General features: G+C 40.3%; 1 protein-coding gene across 1 annotated transcript; it reads left to right on the forward strand.

Moving 5' to 3' along the window:
* Positions 1 to 49: 49 nt before the first annotated feature.
* Positions 50 to 13,009, forward strand: GPN1 (GPN-loop GTPase 1). The gene is made up of 14 exons (XM_079298240.1): positions 50 to 202; positions 285 to 378; positions 1,051 to 1,090; positions 2,109 to 2,175; positions 2,905 to 2,942; positions 3,469 to 3,547; positions 3,644 to 3,738; positions 5,962 to 6,007; positions 7,978 to 8,124; positions 9,912 to 9,994; positions 10,483 to 10,522; positions 11,206 to 11,296; positions 11,768 to 11,878; positions 12,481 to 13,009. The coding sequence occupies exons 1-14, from the start codon at positions 110 to 112 to the stop codon at positions 12,570 to 12,572; spliced, it is 1,116 nt and encodes a 371-aa protein (XP_079154366.1). The 5' UTR covers positions 50 to 109; the 3' UTR covers positions 12,573 to 13,009.
* Positions 13,010 to 13,264: the final 255 nt, after the last annotated feature.

Here is a 13,264-nt window from a genome sequence, read left to right on the forward strand (position 1 = left end):
CGCGGGCCCGCGGAGCGTCCGGCGGCGGCGGGGCCACAGCCGGGCCCGTGTGCGTCACCCGGGGCCGCGGCCGCCCCTCGCCCCGGAAGGACAAGCGCGCTCTGGGAAGATGGCAGCGGCGGCGGGAGCGGCGGCGGCGGCGGCGCCGGTGTGCGTGCTGGTGCTGGGCATGGCCGGCTCCGGAAAGACCACCTTCGTGCAGGTGAGAGGCTGCGGCAGTCGCGAGGGGAGCCCTGCCCCTGCCCCCGTGCCGGCGGGGCTGACGCCTCCCCGTCTCTCCGCAGCGCCTGACCGCCCACTTGCACGGGCAGCGCTGCCCTCCGTACGTGATCAACCTGGACCCCGCCGTGCACAGCCTGCCCTTCCCCGCCAACATCGGTGAGTGCCGCGCGGGCCCCGGGAGCGGCCGCGCCGCCAGGGGCAGCGGGTGCGCAGGGCCGGAGACGGAGCCGAACGCGTGAGGGAACGCGAGCTGCGCCGCGTGTGCTCCCCGACGGGAGCCCAAGTAGTAATGACAGAAGGACTTGGAGAATAATAGTTTGAATTGTAACTCTAAATATGGGTGTTTTTAGAACCAACGACGTTCTTCCAATGCTGTCGTACATTTTTTATATCATCTGGTGTGATTGGAGATGTTTGGGTTCTGGAGGCTATTTTTTGCCAGTGAAGAAAGGATTAGCAGATTTGATCTGATTCCCTACACACACATACACTATCGACAAAGAGCTTTAAAGCACTTTAAAAGACACGAATTTTAGAGAAAATATTTTAGCACTAGAACAGATCTTGTGTTTAGCTGTTCCAAAGAGCATACCAGTCCCTAGTTTTGTGACAATCCTGTCTCTTCCACTGCAAAGTGTGCTAGCCAGCCTCTCCAAACGATGAGAAAGACAGGGTGGTTGCACGGGTTATTTTGCTGCTGTCAGAGGAATGACGAGTATCTGTTCCAGTGCTGGATCTCTGGTAACACACAGATAGGTAGGAATGCTTTGTTAGCTGATGGTGGCCAGTTGGGGCTTGGAAAACTGCTTATATGTCTTTCTTCCCTAGATATCAGGGACACTGTGAAGTACAAAGAAGTCATGAAACAGTATCCTTTTTTTCGTCTAAATAACGATATTTGAAATGTCAAGTTTTTGAAAATAATCTGTTTTGTGCACACTGTGGTGAAGGTGCCAGGAGGTAAGGGGATCACAGTAATGCAGTGTTTGAAGATCAAGAGGTTTTGACTGTGTATTGCTTGCATATGATAGTAGGATATTAGGGATGTGTGTTCTACAAGATTTGGTACTTCTTAGGTAATTTTTTCCTGTGCTAAAATTTTTTCTGCCTAACAGTAAGTTTTTACAAGTAATAGGGACTCAGCCCATGTAGAGTTTTTCTTTTTTCTTTTTTTTTTTTTTTTAGTTGTTCTTTCAAAAAACTTGTATCTTCTGTTTGTTTTTTGTTTGTTTGTTTGTTTTTGTTTGTTTGTGGGGTGGTGGGTTTTTTTGTTTTCTTGGGATTTTTTTTGTGGAATTTTTGGGGTTTTTTTTGTCTCTTATGCAAAAGCTTGTGCAGATGGAGGTGATACACAGTCTTTGGTTTTGACTTGTAAGTATGTCTCTTATATTTAATATTTTAGACAAGACTAAAGGTGGTGGGGGAGAGGATTCTTGATTTTGGCTGTTGTTTGATTTGGGGTTACCAGCAAAGCATCCTAAATATAGGTTTCAGATTAATATGTAAGTGCATTATTTGCTTCACTGGATCTGTTAGCCATTACTGGAGCTCCTGTTTCTTGTTAATAAGGGCCTAAAGAGGATGTTTGGCCTCATGTTTGGCTATTGAGAGTAGTCATAGAGGAGACAGAATGTTACACGTGCTGGTTCTTTGCAGTTAAAACAGAAATGGCAAGGAGAAGCCACATAACCCCTCTTCCTTCTGTCAATGGCATGTGTTTAGGTAAGAGAGTGTTCTTACCCTGCTGAATGACTTAGAAGTCACAATCATACCTTGGGATTATTGTCCCTTGATCTCAAGGGATCCAGTGTGCATCTGTTGTCACAGTTGACAAAGACAACCGCTGGGGTCTGCATAATCTTCTGCTTTCCTAAATGAAGCATCAGATATGGGCTGGGCCCAAATGGAGGAATAGTGACCTCTCTCAATCTCTTTGCTACAAGATTTGACCAGGTACCAGGTTGTTTCTCTGTGCTGTTCCTATGATGCTGTGCTGGAGGTGGAGGGTTTTGTGTCGAGTCTCAGAGGGCACTGTGTTTGGTTAGTGTTGTAGTGTCTCTGGGGAATTACTCTCCATACAGAAGCATGTATTTTACTGTGCTGTCAGAGCACATTAGCTTTCATACGAGAGATTTCAGTTTTTCAGCTTTTTTTAAAGTAAAATTGAGAAGCCATATGTGTGGAGCATTCTTCAGTCTTCGTATGGGACTGTTGCACCATGTTTCCTATTAAATCTTTCATCTGAATGCTCTGGTTTTGAAATAGGGAAGCTCACTTCTAGAAACCTGCTAAATTTCCCCGGTGTTATTTAATAATTGATAGCCCTCCTAAATCACAGTATTAAATCAGCTCTGGGTTGGGGACTGATGTCAGATATTGAGACAATCTCTTGGTGAAAAGGCAGGGAACAACTGCCTTTAGTCAGGTACTAATTTCTCTAGCCAGGTACTAGAACACACACAAAATCAAGATTGTCTTTGACCTATGCAGTGTCTGAGCATTTTTCACCACTCCTTAGTAGGGCATTTTCACCCTCTGAAAAGCATAAAGATTTTAACTTTTTGATAGTCACCTGCAGCTGTGCAATGCAGTTTCTGTTAAGGTAATTTCTGCTATGAAATTAAGCTGAAAGTTTCCTGTTGTGAACCTAAATACAAAATCTACTTTTGCCTTTTCAATCAGGTGATGAAGTTTATTGAAAAAAGACAAAATGCATCCAAGTGAGTACATTCTACTGAGTTGTGCTTTGCTGGGATCATTGTGGGAAAATTGCAAAGTTCTAAAAAGGTTCTCTGAATGTTTTCTAGTTGTTTTTTTTTAGCCTTGGTATAAATTTGGAATGTGAAAAATGGCATGGAATGGATAAACTAGATTTTCTTTGAACACATCAAAGGAAAGCCTGCTTATTACAGTCCTGCTTTTCTTGTATTCCACCAAACTGTCATTTTCTTACACACTGTTCAAATAGGCAGCAATTAATTCTTTTTCTGAAGATTTTGCACAACTAGCTGTCTGTCAAATTGATGCCTTCAACTCATGAGAGTACATGCTTCTTAGCTACCAAATTCACACAGGAGATTTTCAGGCATGCCCATAAATATCATTAGTGTTTGGGAGAAGCTTTTCTCATTTGTTATAGAATTATAATGTCATTTTCCATTGTATGCTGGTAGTAATCTAGTCAGAACAGAACCTTGTGCTTAACTAATTTTCTCTTATTGTTGTTTGGGGGTAACTTCTTACTAGGTATGTCATTATTGACACACCAGGGCAAATCGAGGTATTTACTTGGTCAGCATCAGGAACCATCATAACTGAGGCCTTGGTAAGTGCTTTTGACGTGACTGGACAGTGAAGTTGTGTGAATGACCTGGCTGTGGAGCAATGTGCTTCTAATTAAACTTTTGCTTTGTGTTCCCAGGCTTCCTCTTTTCCTTCAGTTGTTGTCTATGTGATGGACACCTCTCGCAGTACTAACCCTATCACTTTTATGTCCAACATGCTGTATGCCTGCAGGTAAGAAAAACTGTAAATGTAGCCCATCTGCTTCAATTGCTGTGTCTCTTTAATAGTTATTTTTAAAGAGAATAATGGAATAGTTTGGGTTTAAAGTGACCTTTAAAGGCCATCTAGTCTATGCTCTCTTCCATAGGCAGGGACACCTCCTGCTACGCCAGCTTGATTCAAGCCCCATCCAGCCTGGCCTTGAACACTTCCAGGGATGGGGCAGCCACAGCTTCCAATATCTCTCTGCTTTCATTATGAAAAAATTTGTCAGCATGTCCCTTTCAGCTGAAAACCATTATCCCTTATCCTGTCACTGCAAGCCTTGGAAAAAAGTTGTAGCAGTGGTGGGAGTTTTGCACCACTTAATTAGTGCTTTGGCTCAGTCTCTTCTGCCTTCACTCAGAGCCAGGATTAAAAAATACATGAAGGAAACGGATTTTTTGTTTTCAGTCTTGGTTGTTTATTAAATCTTATCAAAACTACAGAGTGTTTAGCAGCACTTCTAACTACCAGCTAGAAGCGAGGAAAAAATGGAAGAAGATCCAGCTGCTACAAGGTCTCTTGAAGCTAAACAGTCCAATAGAGAATTAACACCTATATTATTTATCCTTTTTTAACCCAATAACTAAATTCCCATGACCCTCAGTGTGACACTGACTGACCAACCAGAAACTGCTACCTGAAACCCATGAAGAAGGAAGATGGGCACCAAAAAAGAAATTCTCCATCTTATCCCATACCTATTACTATACTATAAAACTTCAAATTTAAAACCCTTTGCCATGTGAAAGCACACATTTCTATTTAAGTACACACCCATGATTTTAACTCCATCACTCAAGTTTAGAAGCCTTCTCCAAGGCCTCAGGTCAAAAGTAGTGTTCTCCAGGGGGTCAGTGCCAGAAAGGCAGTCGAAAGGAAGCTTGAAAAGCCCGGGAGTGACAAAAAGTCACTCTCCATTTTTCTTATAAATCTCTTTATACTGAAAAGCTGCAATAACAATGCCAGCTCTCTGGCCTGTCTCTATAAGAAAGATTCCCAGTCCTCTAATGGTTTACATGGCCTCCCGTGGGCCCGTTTCTCAGGTCCCTGTCTTTCTTGTATCACGGTTTCCAGAGCTGGATGCAGTGCTCCAGGTGGGATGAGAACAGAGCAGAAAGGGAGAATCACCTTCCTTACCCTGCTGCCCATGCTGCATTGGATGCAGCCCAGGGTGTGGTTAGTTTTGCACTTGGGTGTCTCATATCCACTTAACCTACTGGCTTGGTTATTCTCTTAGTTATTTTCTCATTGAAAAAGCAGAATAATTTAGGTGCCAGTGGACATCTGGAGGTCATTGGCTCAAAACTCCCACTGAAAGCATTAAATAACCTATGAGACCTTGGCATGATGACTGCTGCTTAAAACAGATTTAACACTGCCTATTGCTTATAAAGCCATTTATCTAAGGTATATCAAGATAGTCTAGTTTAAGTTTATTCTTGTAAACATGTAGTTTCTTATTCTGTTTTTCAATGTTACTGATGCTTTAAGAGATTCACAAAAGATTTGAGTTCAGCATAACAAGGAGTTCTTGATTTATTGTATTCTTTTTCATACATGAATTTACCTGTTTTCTTTCATGTTAAATCAGGGACTGAGTACCTATAGAATGATCAGCATAGCTTGAGCTGTCATAATTCATGGTAAATGTTGGTAAAAGGTTTTCAAAAACCCTTGCAATCCTTATATCAAGATCAGGAGTTTATAACAGTGTGCAAAATGTATCTTACTGCATGCTGCATTTTCTGACATTAGTTTGAGCAACAGCTGATAGCACATACACAGTGAAATGAAAGTGTGAGCTCTTGTGTCAAGGTAGTTTTTCTTTATAGATGTTCTGTGTTATTTGAATTCTTTGCTCAGTTCACAATCTCTCAGAACCCGAAGTCTGAGTCAAATGCAAAGGGAATTAAAAACTAGGATCTGAGAGTCATAGAAAATGGTAAACAAAATCAACTGAGTGTGTCAGAAATTTTCTGTCTCACAGATGTGTGCTTACATCTTGGGGAGGCATATTTTATTCAACAATTTTAACCAGGACCTGGATGAAAATTCTAAATGGTGCAGAGGAAAATCTTTTGATGTCAAATGTATTCAGTTCTGTGCAAGTCTAGTCTGCCTTATGCTTCCTTTATATGCTAGTGAGTTTTAAATGAATATTAAACTTTCATTTTGTGTCTCCCTGCCCAGTATCCTGTACAAGACAAAGCTACCTTTCATCGTAGTTATGAACAAAGTAAGTTAAAACTCTGGTTTCCATTTCCTAGTGGGACATTGTTCTGCTTAGCTTCTTTGGTGTGGTGTCTTTGTTTCACCACAATAACAGGTTTTTTAGAAAGGAGAGACTGGGAGAGGGCTACAAGCTGACAACCAAATCTAAAAGGGGTCTTTAATTATTCATAAGCATAATCAGGGATGGGCAGTTCCACCCAAACTCTCAAATCAGAGAGGATACCAACACTTTGAAACACGTCTGGGACCTTAAGCCTGGCCTGTAGGGAAACTTAACCCTGTAATGTAAGAGGGAGGTTGTTGTGGAATCTGCTCTTACATGCCCTGTTCCCACTTAACATTTGTCTTTGTTACTGTTTCTGCTCAGCAGCAGGCAAATGACCCACAGTGGGAATGGTGTAACACCTGCATGTTTTGAAGAAGGAGTCCATCATATCATACCAGGCAAAACTTAGCAAAAGATGTTTGATCCAGTATTTACTGGGAGGCAGATGCTGGTCTCAAGATACACATCCACTGTCGTGTAATGCACTTAAAGGAATGCTTTGAGTTTAACAGCTGTCTCTTTAAACATAATCATTTCAGATATTAAAAGAATCCCAGAAAAAGAAAGGTTTTTAGTGTGAGTGCTGCTCCCCACAGACATAATTTGTATTTGTATCCCCAGCACAGCAAGCTCTCTGCACACACATACTTTTCCATAGGCCATGCCTTGGTTGTGCCATTACACCAGCCAAGCAATGCTGGTGCCCCAACTCCACCCATCTGCCAGTGACCCAAACCATGTTCTGATGCCTGCTTGCTTACTGAGCAGGGGGTTGTATGCTGTTTTCTCTCTAACTCTAGACAATAATTTTAGAATAACCTACTAAGCTTTTTTCTCCCTTAGAAAAAGGCATGAGGTAGGAAAATCATTCTCTCTTAAGAAAATACACCTTTTAAAAGACTAAAAGTGGGACTTGATCAGTATATGTAAAGAAAGGTAGGCCCAAGGCTTTGGAGTCATAACCTCAAACCTCATTTTAATTTAATGTTGCCATTGCTAAAGAGTAAAAGCAACAGAATTTTAAGAAGTTTTAGCAATATGTAATTAAATTTATTTCTTAAAAATTGACTAGTGATAAGAATGGAAGAATCCTGGGAAATTGATAAATGTGCAGTGACAAAAATGTAGAATTTTAAGATTTGCAGAGGGGAAAAAAGAAATTAGTAGAGGTGATTTGATTTTATTTATAGAATTCTAAGTACTCAGGGCTTCGGCCCTTGGCGGATTCAGTTCTGTCTCAAATATTGTGAGTAATGCTAGGCAATACTTCATATTTCTCCTTCCCACTGGTGCAGGAAAATGAAATATATCAGAGTTTTAGGCACCTCATATTGTGCTAAGAGTGGATATGCCTGTGGTGAGATGTTTATGAAACTTTTTAATAGACTGTTTGCATATGAATCCATGTAAAACCGTGGGACCATGTCACCTGTTTGTGTCCATTGTCTTGAGTTTGGGTTGTAATTCCTCTGGGTCAGAGCAGAGCTCACGTTTATAGAGACCCCATCCATGGGCTGCTGCCAACCCCTAAGCAATCAGGAAAGCTTGGGATTTCAGTGAGGGCTGCTCTTGTGTGGCCTCAATCATGTGATCTGCTATTTACACTGCAAACTTTATTGTACATTATGCAATTTTTGAATGCTCCTTTGCAGTAAATCATAGAAGGCTTTAGACCTGCAATTGTTTCCTTAAACAGCTGTTGCCTTCTTCAGCCTGAGTGGTTGCTTGTCATCTTTTCAGGTATTCATGCAGTTGGTTTGACAAAAACAGAACTTGCAAAACTTCAGACTTTTCAATATTTTGAAACGATTAACATTTTGAAAATAACATAGATTATAATAGATTTTTTTTATTTGTCCACTTATCAGCCTATGGCTAAGATTATTACTTCTGAATAAGTTTCTGAATGTTTTCCCTTCTCCTTCCAGACTGACATAATCGACCACAGTTTTGCAGTGGAATGGATGCAGGACTTTGAAACTTTTCAGGATGCACTGAATCAAGAGACTTCCTATGTCAGTAACCTGACTCGTTCTATGAGTTTAGTGTTGGATGAATTTTACAGTTCACTTAAGGTAAGAATCTTCTTTTTGTTTATTATCTCTCATAAAAACCAAGAGAAGAGAAGAGAAAACTCAAGAATAATGGTTTTGATGTAGGGTGGGAATAGAGTGTAAGGGAGGCAAAAGGCAGACTCTGCACTGGTGCTCAGGGAAAGAGAAAGAGGCAATAGACACAATGTGAAATTCAGGAAATTATATTTAAACAGAAGAGGAAAAAATTACTTCATTTTAACTGACTGAGCACTGAAACAGGTGGCCAAGAGAAATTGTGAAGTCTCCATCCTTGGACACAAAGTCATGAACCACCTATTCTAGTTAATTCTGCTTTTTGACTAAATGATCTCCAGAGGTATCATCCAGTCCTAATCATTCTGTCCTTCCATAAAGGGTCTTTTCACCTCCCTTTTGAACTGTAATCTGTTGATGAGCCATGTTGAGGATTTGCTAATTTGAACACAGTAACTTTAGTAATTTGTCATGCTCAGTGACAGCCCTGAATAATTTAATACTGAATTTCTTCTCATGATTAATCATGAGAAGAAGGCTAATATAGGCTGGTAAGAAGAAGCATTCTTTGCAGCATTTCCTGTCTGAGGTAATTTTACTTGTTCAGAAAGTGTCTAGCACAGTTATGCAATTTAGTACACAGGAAGAATGGAAAGAATCTCAAACCCAAACAAACACCTTCTCCCCCTAACCACCCTATATTTGCTTGGGCAAGAAGAAGTTGTTGGCTTTTTTTCCTCACTTAACCAGGTTTGGAAAGGACAGAGTAATCCTGTTCCTCAGGAAATCCTATGCATTGGAGGCTGTTCCTGCTCCCATAGTCTGTACTAAAGGTTTCAGCTAATTCTGTTTGTCATCAGCTTTTACTAAAGAAAAAGCAAGCCTTCTTAGCTTTATGACTATTAAAAGAAAGACAATGAAAATAAGCTATTCCATTCAGATAGATAATGATAATGTAGCCAGAACAAAAATATTTTAAGTGCTCTATGTGGAACAATATACAGAATTTCAAAAGTGATTGTAGTGGTGCCATATACAGAATGCAAAGAGTCTTTCATTTGCAAGTGAATAGTTGAGATTGTCTTGCTTTTGAAAAAGAGGAAGAATTTTTGTTAGAAGATGATCGATTCTGGCTGGTAATAGTCCTAATTAAATGTATTTTTAGGTAATTGATTTTATACAGGCAGAACAAATGGCCAGAAGTGTAATGATAGATAAGTTCAAATTAAGAAGGAGATGTGCATGTTGAATGTATTGCCATAGTAACTGATTAAGTTCTCCACCTCTTGCTGTTTTGGGGTTGGACCGCAGACTTTTTAAAATGATGTGGCTAAATACAAAGTATTAGATGTAGTTTCAGAGCCAGAAAGTCAGTTGTCTATTTTGCTGTCTAATTCTACTACCCTGATACATACTAATTACTTATAACCCTAGGTGCAGATTGGATTATTAACAGTAAACAAGTAAGCAACAGAAAGATCTGACTCTCTTGAAATGCCCAACTTGTTTCAAAAACCCAAATCCCTTCCCCAAAGAAACACTCCCCCAAAATACTGCAACAACTCACCAAATAGAAAACCAGCAGCAACCAAAAACCAGAGGTAACAAATATGAACAGCAAGTGGAGAGTTTGAAAGCAGGATGGATAGAAGCAGAAGTATTACTGCATATTCCTATTCCATTGTGCTGATTAAATGGCTATTGTTAGGCTTAGACTAGTAATTAGTTGTTGTTTTTTTTGTTAGAAACTGGTTCAGTTACTCTCCAGTTCTGGTGTGTGGTTTCTTTTGCAGGTGGTTGGTGTTTCTGCAGTGCTTGGCACAGGACTGGATGAGTTTTTTATCCAGCTTTCCAAAGCTGTAGATGAATATGAGAGGTAAGGGGATAGTTAACCCAGTGAACACCTCCTGAAGGTATTGATTTATAACTCTTTTGATTTGAAGGACTCTACACTTTCCTTAGCCAAGGTTGTTTAGGGTTTCTAATAAACTTCAAGCATCAGCATAAAAAGTGGCAGTGTAAAGGAACTATTGAGAGGTGAATTTTTGTGTTCACTGTTCAGTGAAAAAGCAAAAGTTATCTGTACCATCAAATATGTGAAGTAGTATTTCTTTCTCTAATTCCATACAGTGATCAAGGTTTGAACTCTTGCTATTTCAATGAAGTATGTTCACTTATTTTGCGTCCATTGGTTTCATAATCCAAATCTGGGAAAAAGTACCATTAGTTCCTTCTGAAATGTCTCTCAAATATTAAAGCCTAGAGAAATTTTTTTTTTTTTTTTTGGTAGAAGGAAGCCTCTGAGATTATCCTTACTTAATATGAATCTTGTTGATTCAGACTGAATGCACTCTGTCTTTTCAGAGAGTATCGTCCAGAATACGAGCGCCTGAGAAAAACACTAGTAAGTGTTTTTAGCTACTGTACACAGATGGTGGATCTTGAGGTCACTTTTATGCACACAATTGCCTTTATGTTGAGAGGGTCTAACATTTCATTTACTAGTCATACTCAGTATGGGAAAATCATCCTGAAGAAATCTGCTATCTGCCTTTTATTCCTAGATATGGTGGAGCGTATATTTACAAGAATAAAGATGTTTAATAAAACACATATTGTTTGCTGCTTTAGTGCTAGTATTTGAGCTCACTGCAAGAAAATGCTTGGGAAATAGTTTTGTATCTTCCCTTCAGAAGGATAGAGAGCTCTTGAAAATAAATTGAGTGATTTGTTGAGGCCCATCCTTGTATCTTTCTGTACCAGTGAAGTGTACTGGTTTGATTTAGACAGTAACAGAGATTGATTTGCAGTGCCAGTAGCTCTGCTCACCTTGAGTCCTGGCTGTCCAAAGGACAGTTCTCTGCAGGCACACTGAGTTTGGCTTCTGAAAATGTGCTAGCAGTCTGTCATACTGGAGGTTGCTGTCCATGTTTGGTCAACAGTTCTGTGTCACTTTAGTTGTAATGTAAGATCTGCTTAGTGACTTGCACTCTGGCTGGGGGACAGACTGCTGGGTTTGGGTGAGGTTACTTTTCTATGGATATTTTTAAATGTTCTCAGAATCCACATGTAACTCTTGATCTCCAGGAGGAAGCTCAAGAGAAACAAAAGAGAGAGCAGCTGGAACACTTGTGGAAGGACATGGGCAGTGTGTGTGTGCAGGGCAGCACACTGGCAGGTACTTCACTGGAAGATTAAGTTCATTGCAGAAGTTTTCTGAAGAGTTTGCATTGAGAAATGCTTCTCTGTTCCCACAGCAAAAGTGTGAAAGCAGCTCCAGGTTAGAGGAGTGGAGCTTTAGTTCCTGTGGGCTTGGCCACACTTAGCTCTTCCTGTATCAGTGACAGGCGTGGAAGAAACCCTGCTGTGTAGCTAAAGCAGCAGACCTACTAAAAATAATGAAGTACTTTAGAAAAGGTGAAACCGATTAGAAAAAAGAATTTAGAAAGCTGTGCTGTTGGCAGCACTGTTCCTTACCTGAGGTATGTGCTGATGAAGTCTGTCCTGTGTCTTTGGGATTCACAAGCAGTTTTCTGTCCTTTCAGAGCAGCTGTTAATTGTTGTGTTTATGTGCAGATAAAAGTTGTCAGTGTTAACAATACCTTCAGCAAGCTTTGTTTTGTGTACAACCATTTCTTTTCCCTTCAAGGAACTGATGATGCTTCTGCAATGGGTCCCTCTGAGCTAATCCTAACACGAGGAACTCTCAATGACGAGGAAGAAGAGAGGGAGAGTGATACTGACGACATTGACCATGAAGGTAAGGGAATGAGGCCTGAAAGCTGCCCATCTGGTCTTGAAATCCCCTCTGTATTTCATTGCCTGGATGGACTGTAGAGAGAGCCTAGAAAACAAGCAAACATTCAGTCACCTAAACACGTGTCAGGATCCATAGCAGAAGCCCAGCTGCAGTGTTTGGTCCAGGGCTATCACTTTCCAACCTTTGTGAGAGTTCAGTTTTAAAATTTCTATTTAAGTAATTAATAGGTGTATAACACATAAACTGAAGAACTTGTTAGGCTTGAGGCACACAGTAACCTCTGAACCTGACTGATGCACAGCTGTTTTATCATCTTTTTGACCTTACAGTTTCTGCCCCTGGCTCTATATTCGTTTTTGCTGTGACTATCATCTTGGAGCAATCTTCTAAGTTCTTAGAGGGTGATTTTTTTTCCTTCTGTAGCTCATAGACTTAATCTTAATTCTTTTCCTGTTCCATTAATGTTTAGGATCACTTACTTCCTTTGCCCTGTAATGTAGTTGAAGAGCCAACAGATGCTGTATGTTGTTCTGACTATCCTGACTCTAGCTTTTGTCAGTAACAAAAGCAGAATAGTGCTGAATTGCTGTTTCTCCCCGCAGTGACTGAGGAGAGTCATGAAGAACCAGCCTTCAGAAACTTCATGCAAGACATGCGGATGAAATGCCAGAGAAAAAGCAACTCGAGTGAATGAGACCCTCACAAACAGAAGGTTTGGAAGGAACAGCATAAAGAAACTTGCATGGAACCATGCATCAAGATTTTTATTTGTGAACTGCTTCCTCTGATAGATTTTTATTTCCCTTTCTGCAGTAACTGTTGGTTGTGTGAGTTAAATAGCCAACTCACTGCATGTTTTGCTATCTGCCATTGTGGCTTCCTGAAGCTGAAGGAATCAGAGAGTTTCTTTTCCTCCAGATTCTTGAGATCTGTCTGATGAGAGCTTAGATTTTGAGTTCTGACAGCATTAGTATCTACAGCTCTAACTGGTCCCCAGAGACACGTTCCATTTGTGTGTGCTGTCAGGTGTCTGCTGCAGCCTGAGCAGAAGTGATGCTGTATTGAACTTTTTCAATCTACTTTTTGTTTGATGGTTTGATTTTAATTAAATATATTTTATGTACTAACAAATGTGTGATAATAATAGAAGTAAATTTCATTTTATGCACTGTTCTGAAGTGAGAGATTTTTCCTTGTGCTTGCAGCCCATCTGTATGGATGCACAGCAAATGCATCTTCATTACATTATACAGACATGGTACAGATGCCTCCCAGGAAAATCTGGAGTAAAGAAAGTTTCCAGGAGGGAAAGTAATAAAAATAATAAAAATAGCTTGATTTGGCTGAGAACAGAAATACACATGGTTATATACTGGATGCATATAT

Source organism: Erithacus rubecula, assembly GCF_903797595.1.
Source record: "Erithacus rubecula genome assembly, chromosome: 2".
Lineage (NCBI taxonomy): Eukaryota > Metazoa > Chordata > Aves > Passeriformes > Muscicapidae > Erithacus > Erithacus rubecula.

Excerpts from the sequence above, each read along its gene's own strand:
- GPN1 (XM_079298240.1), top strand. The coding sequence starts at position 110 with ATGGCAGCGGCGGCGGGAGCGGCGGCGGCGGCGGCGCCGGTGTGCGTG. Across the intron at positions 203-284 it reads GAAAGACCACCTTCGTGCAG|CGCCTGACCGCCCACTTGCA; the intron begins GTGAGAGGCTGC and ends GTCTCTCCGCAG. Across the intron at positions 2,943-3,468 it reads AAAAGACAAAATGCATCCAA|GTATGTCATTATTGACACAC; the intron begins GTGAGTACATTC and ends ACTTCTTACTAG.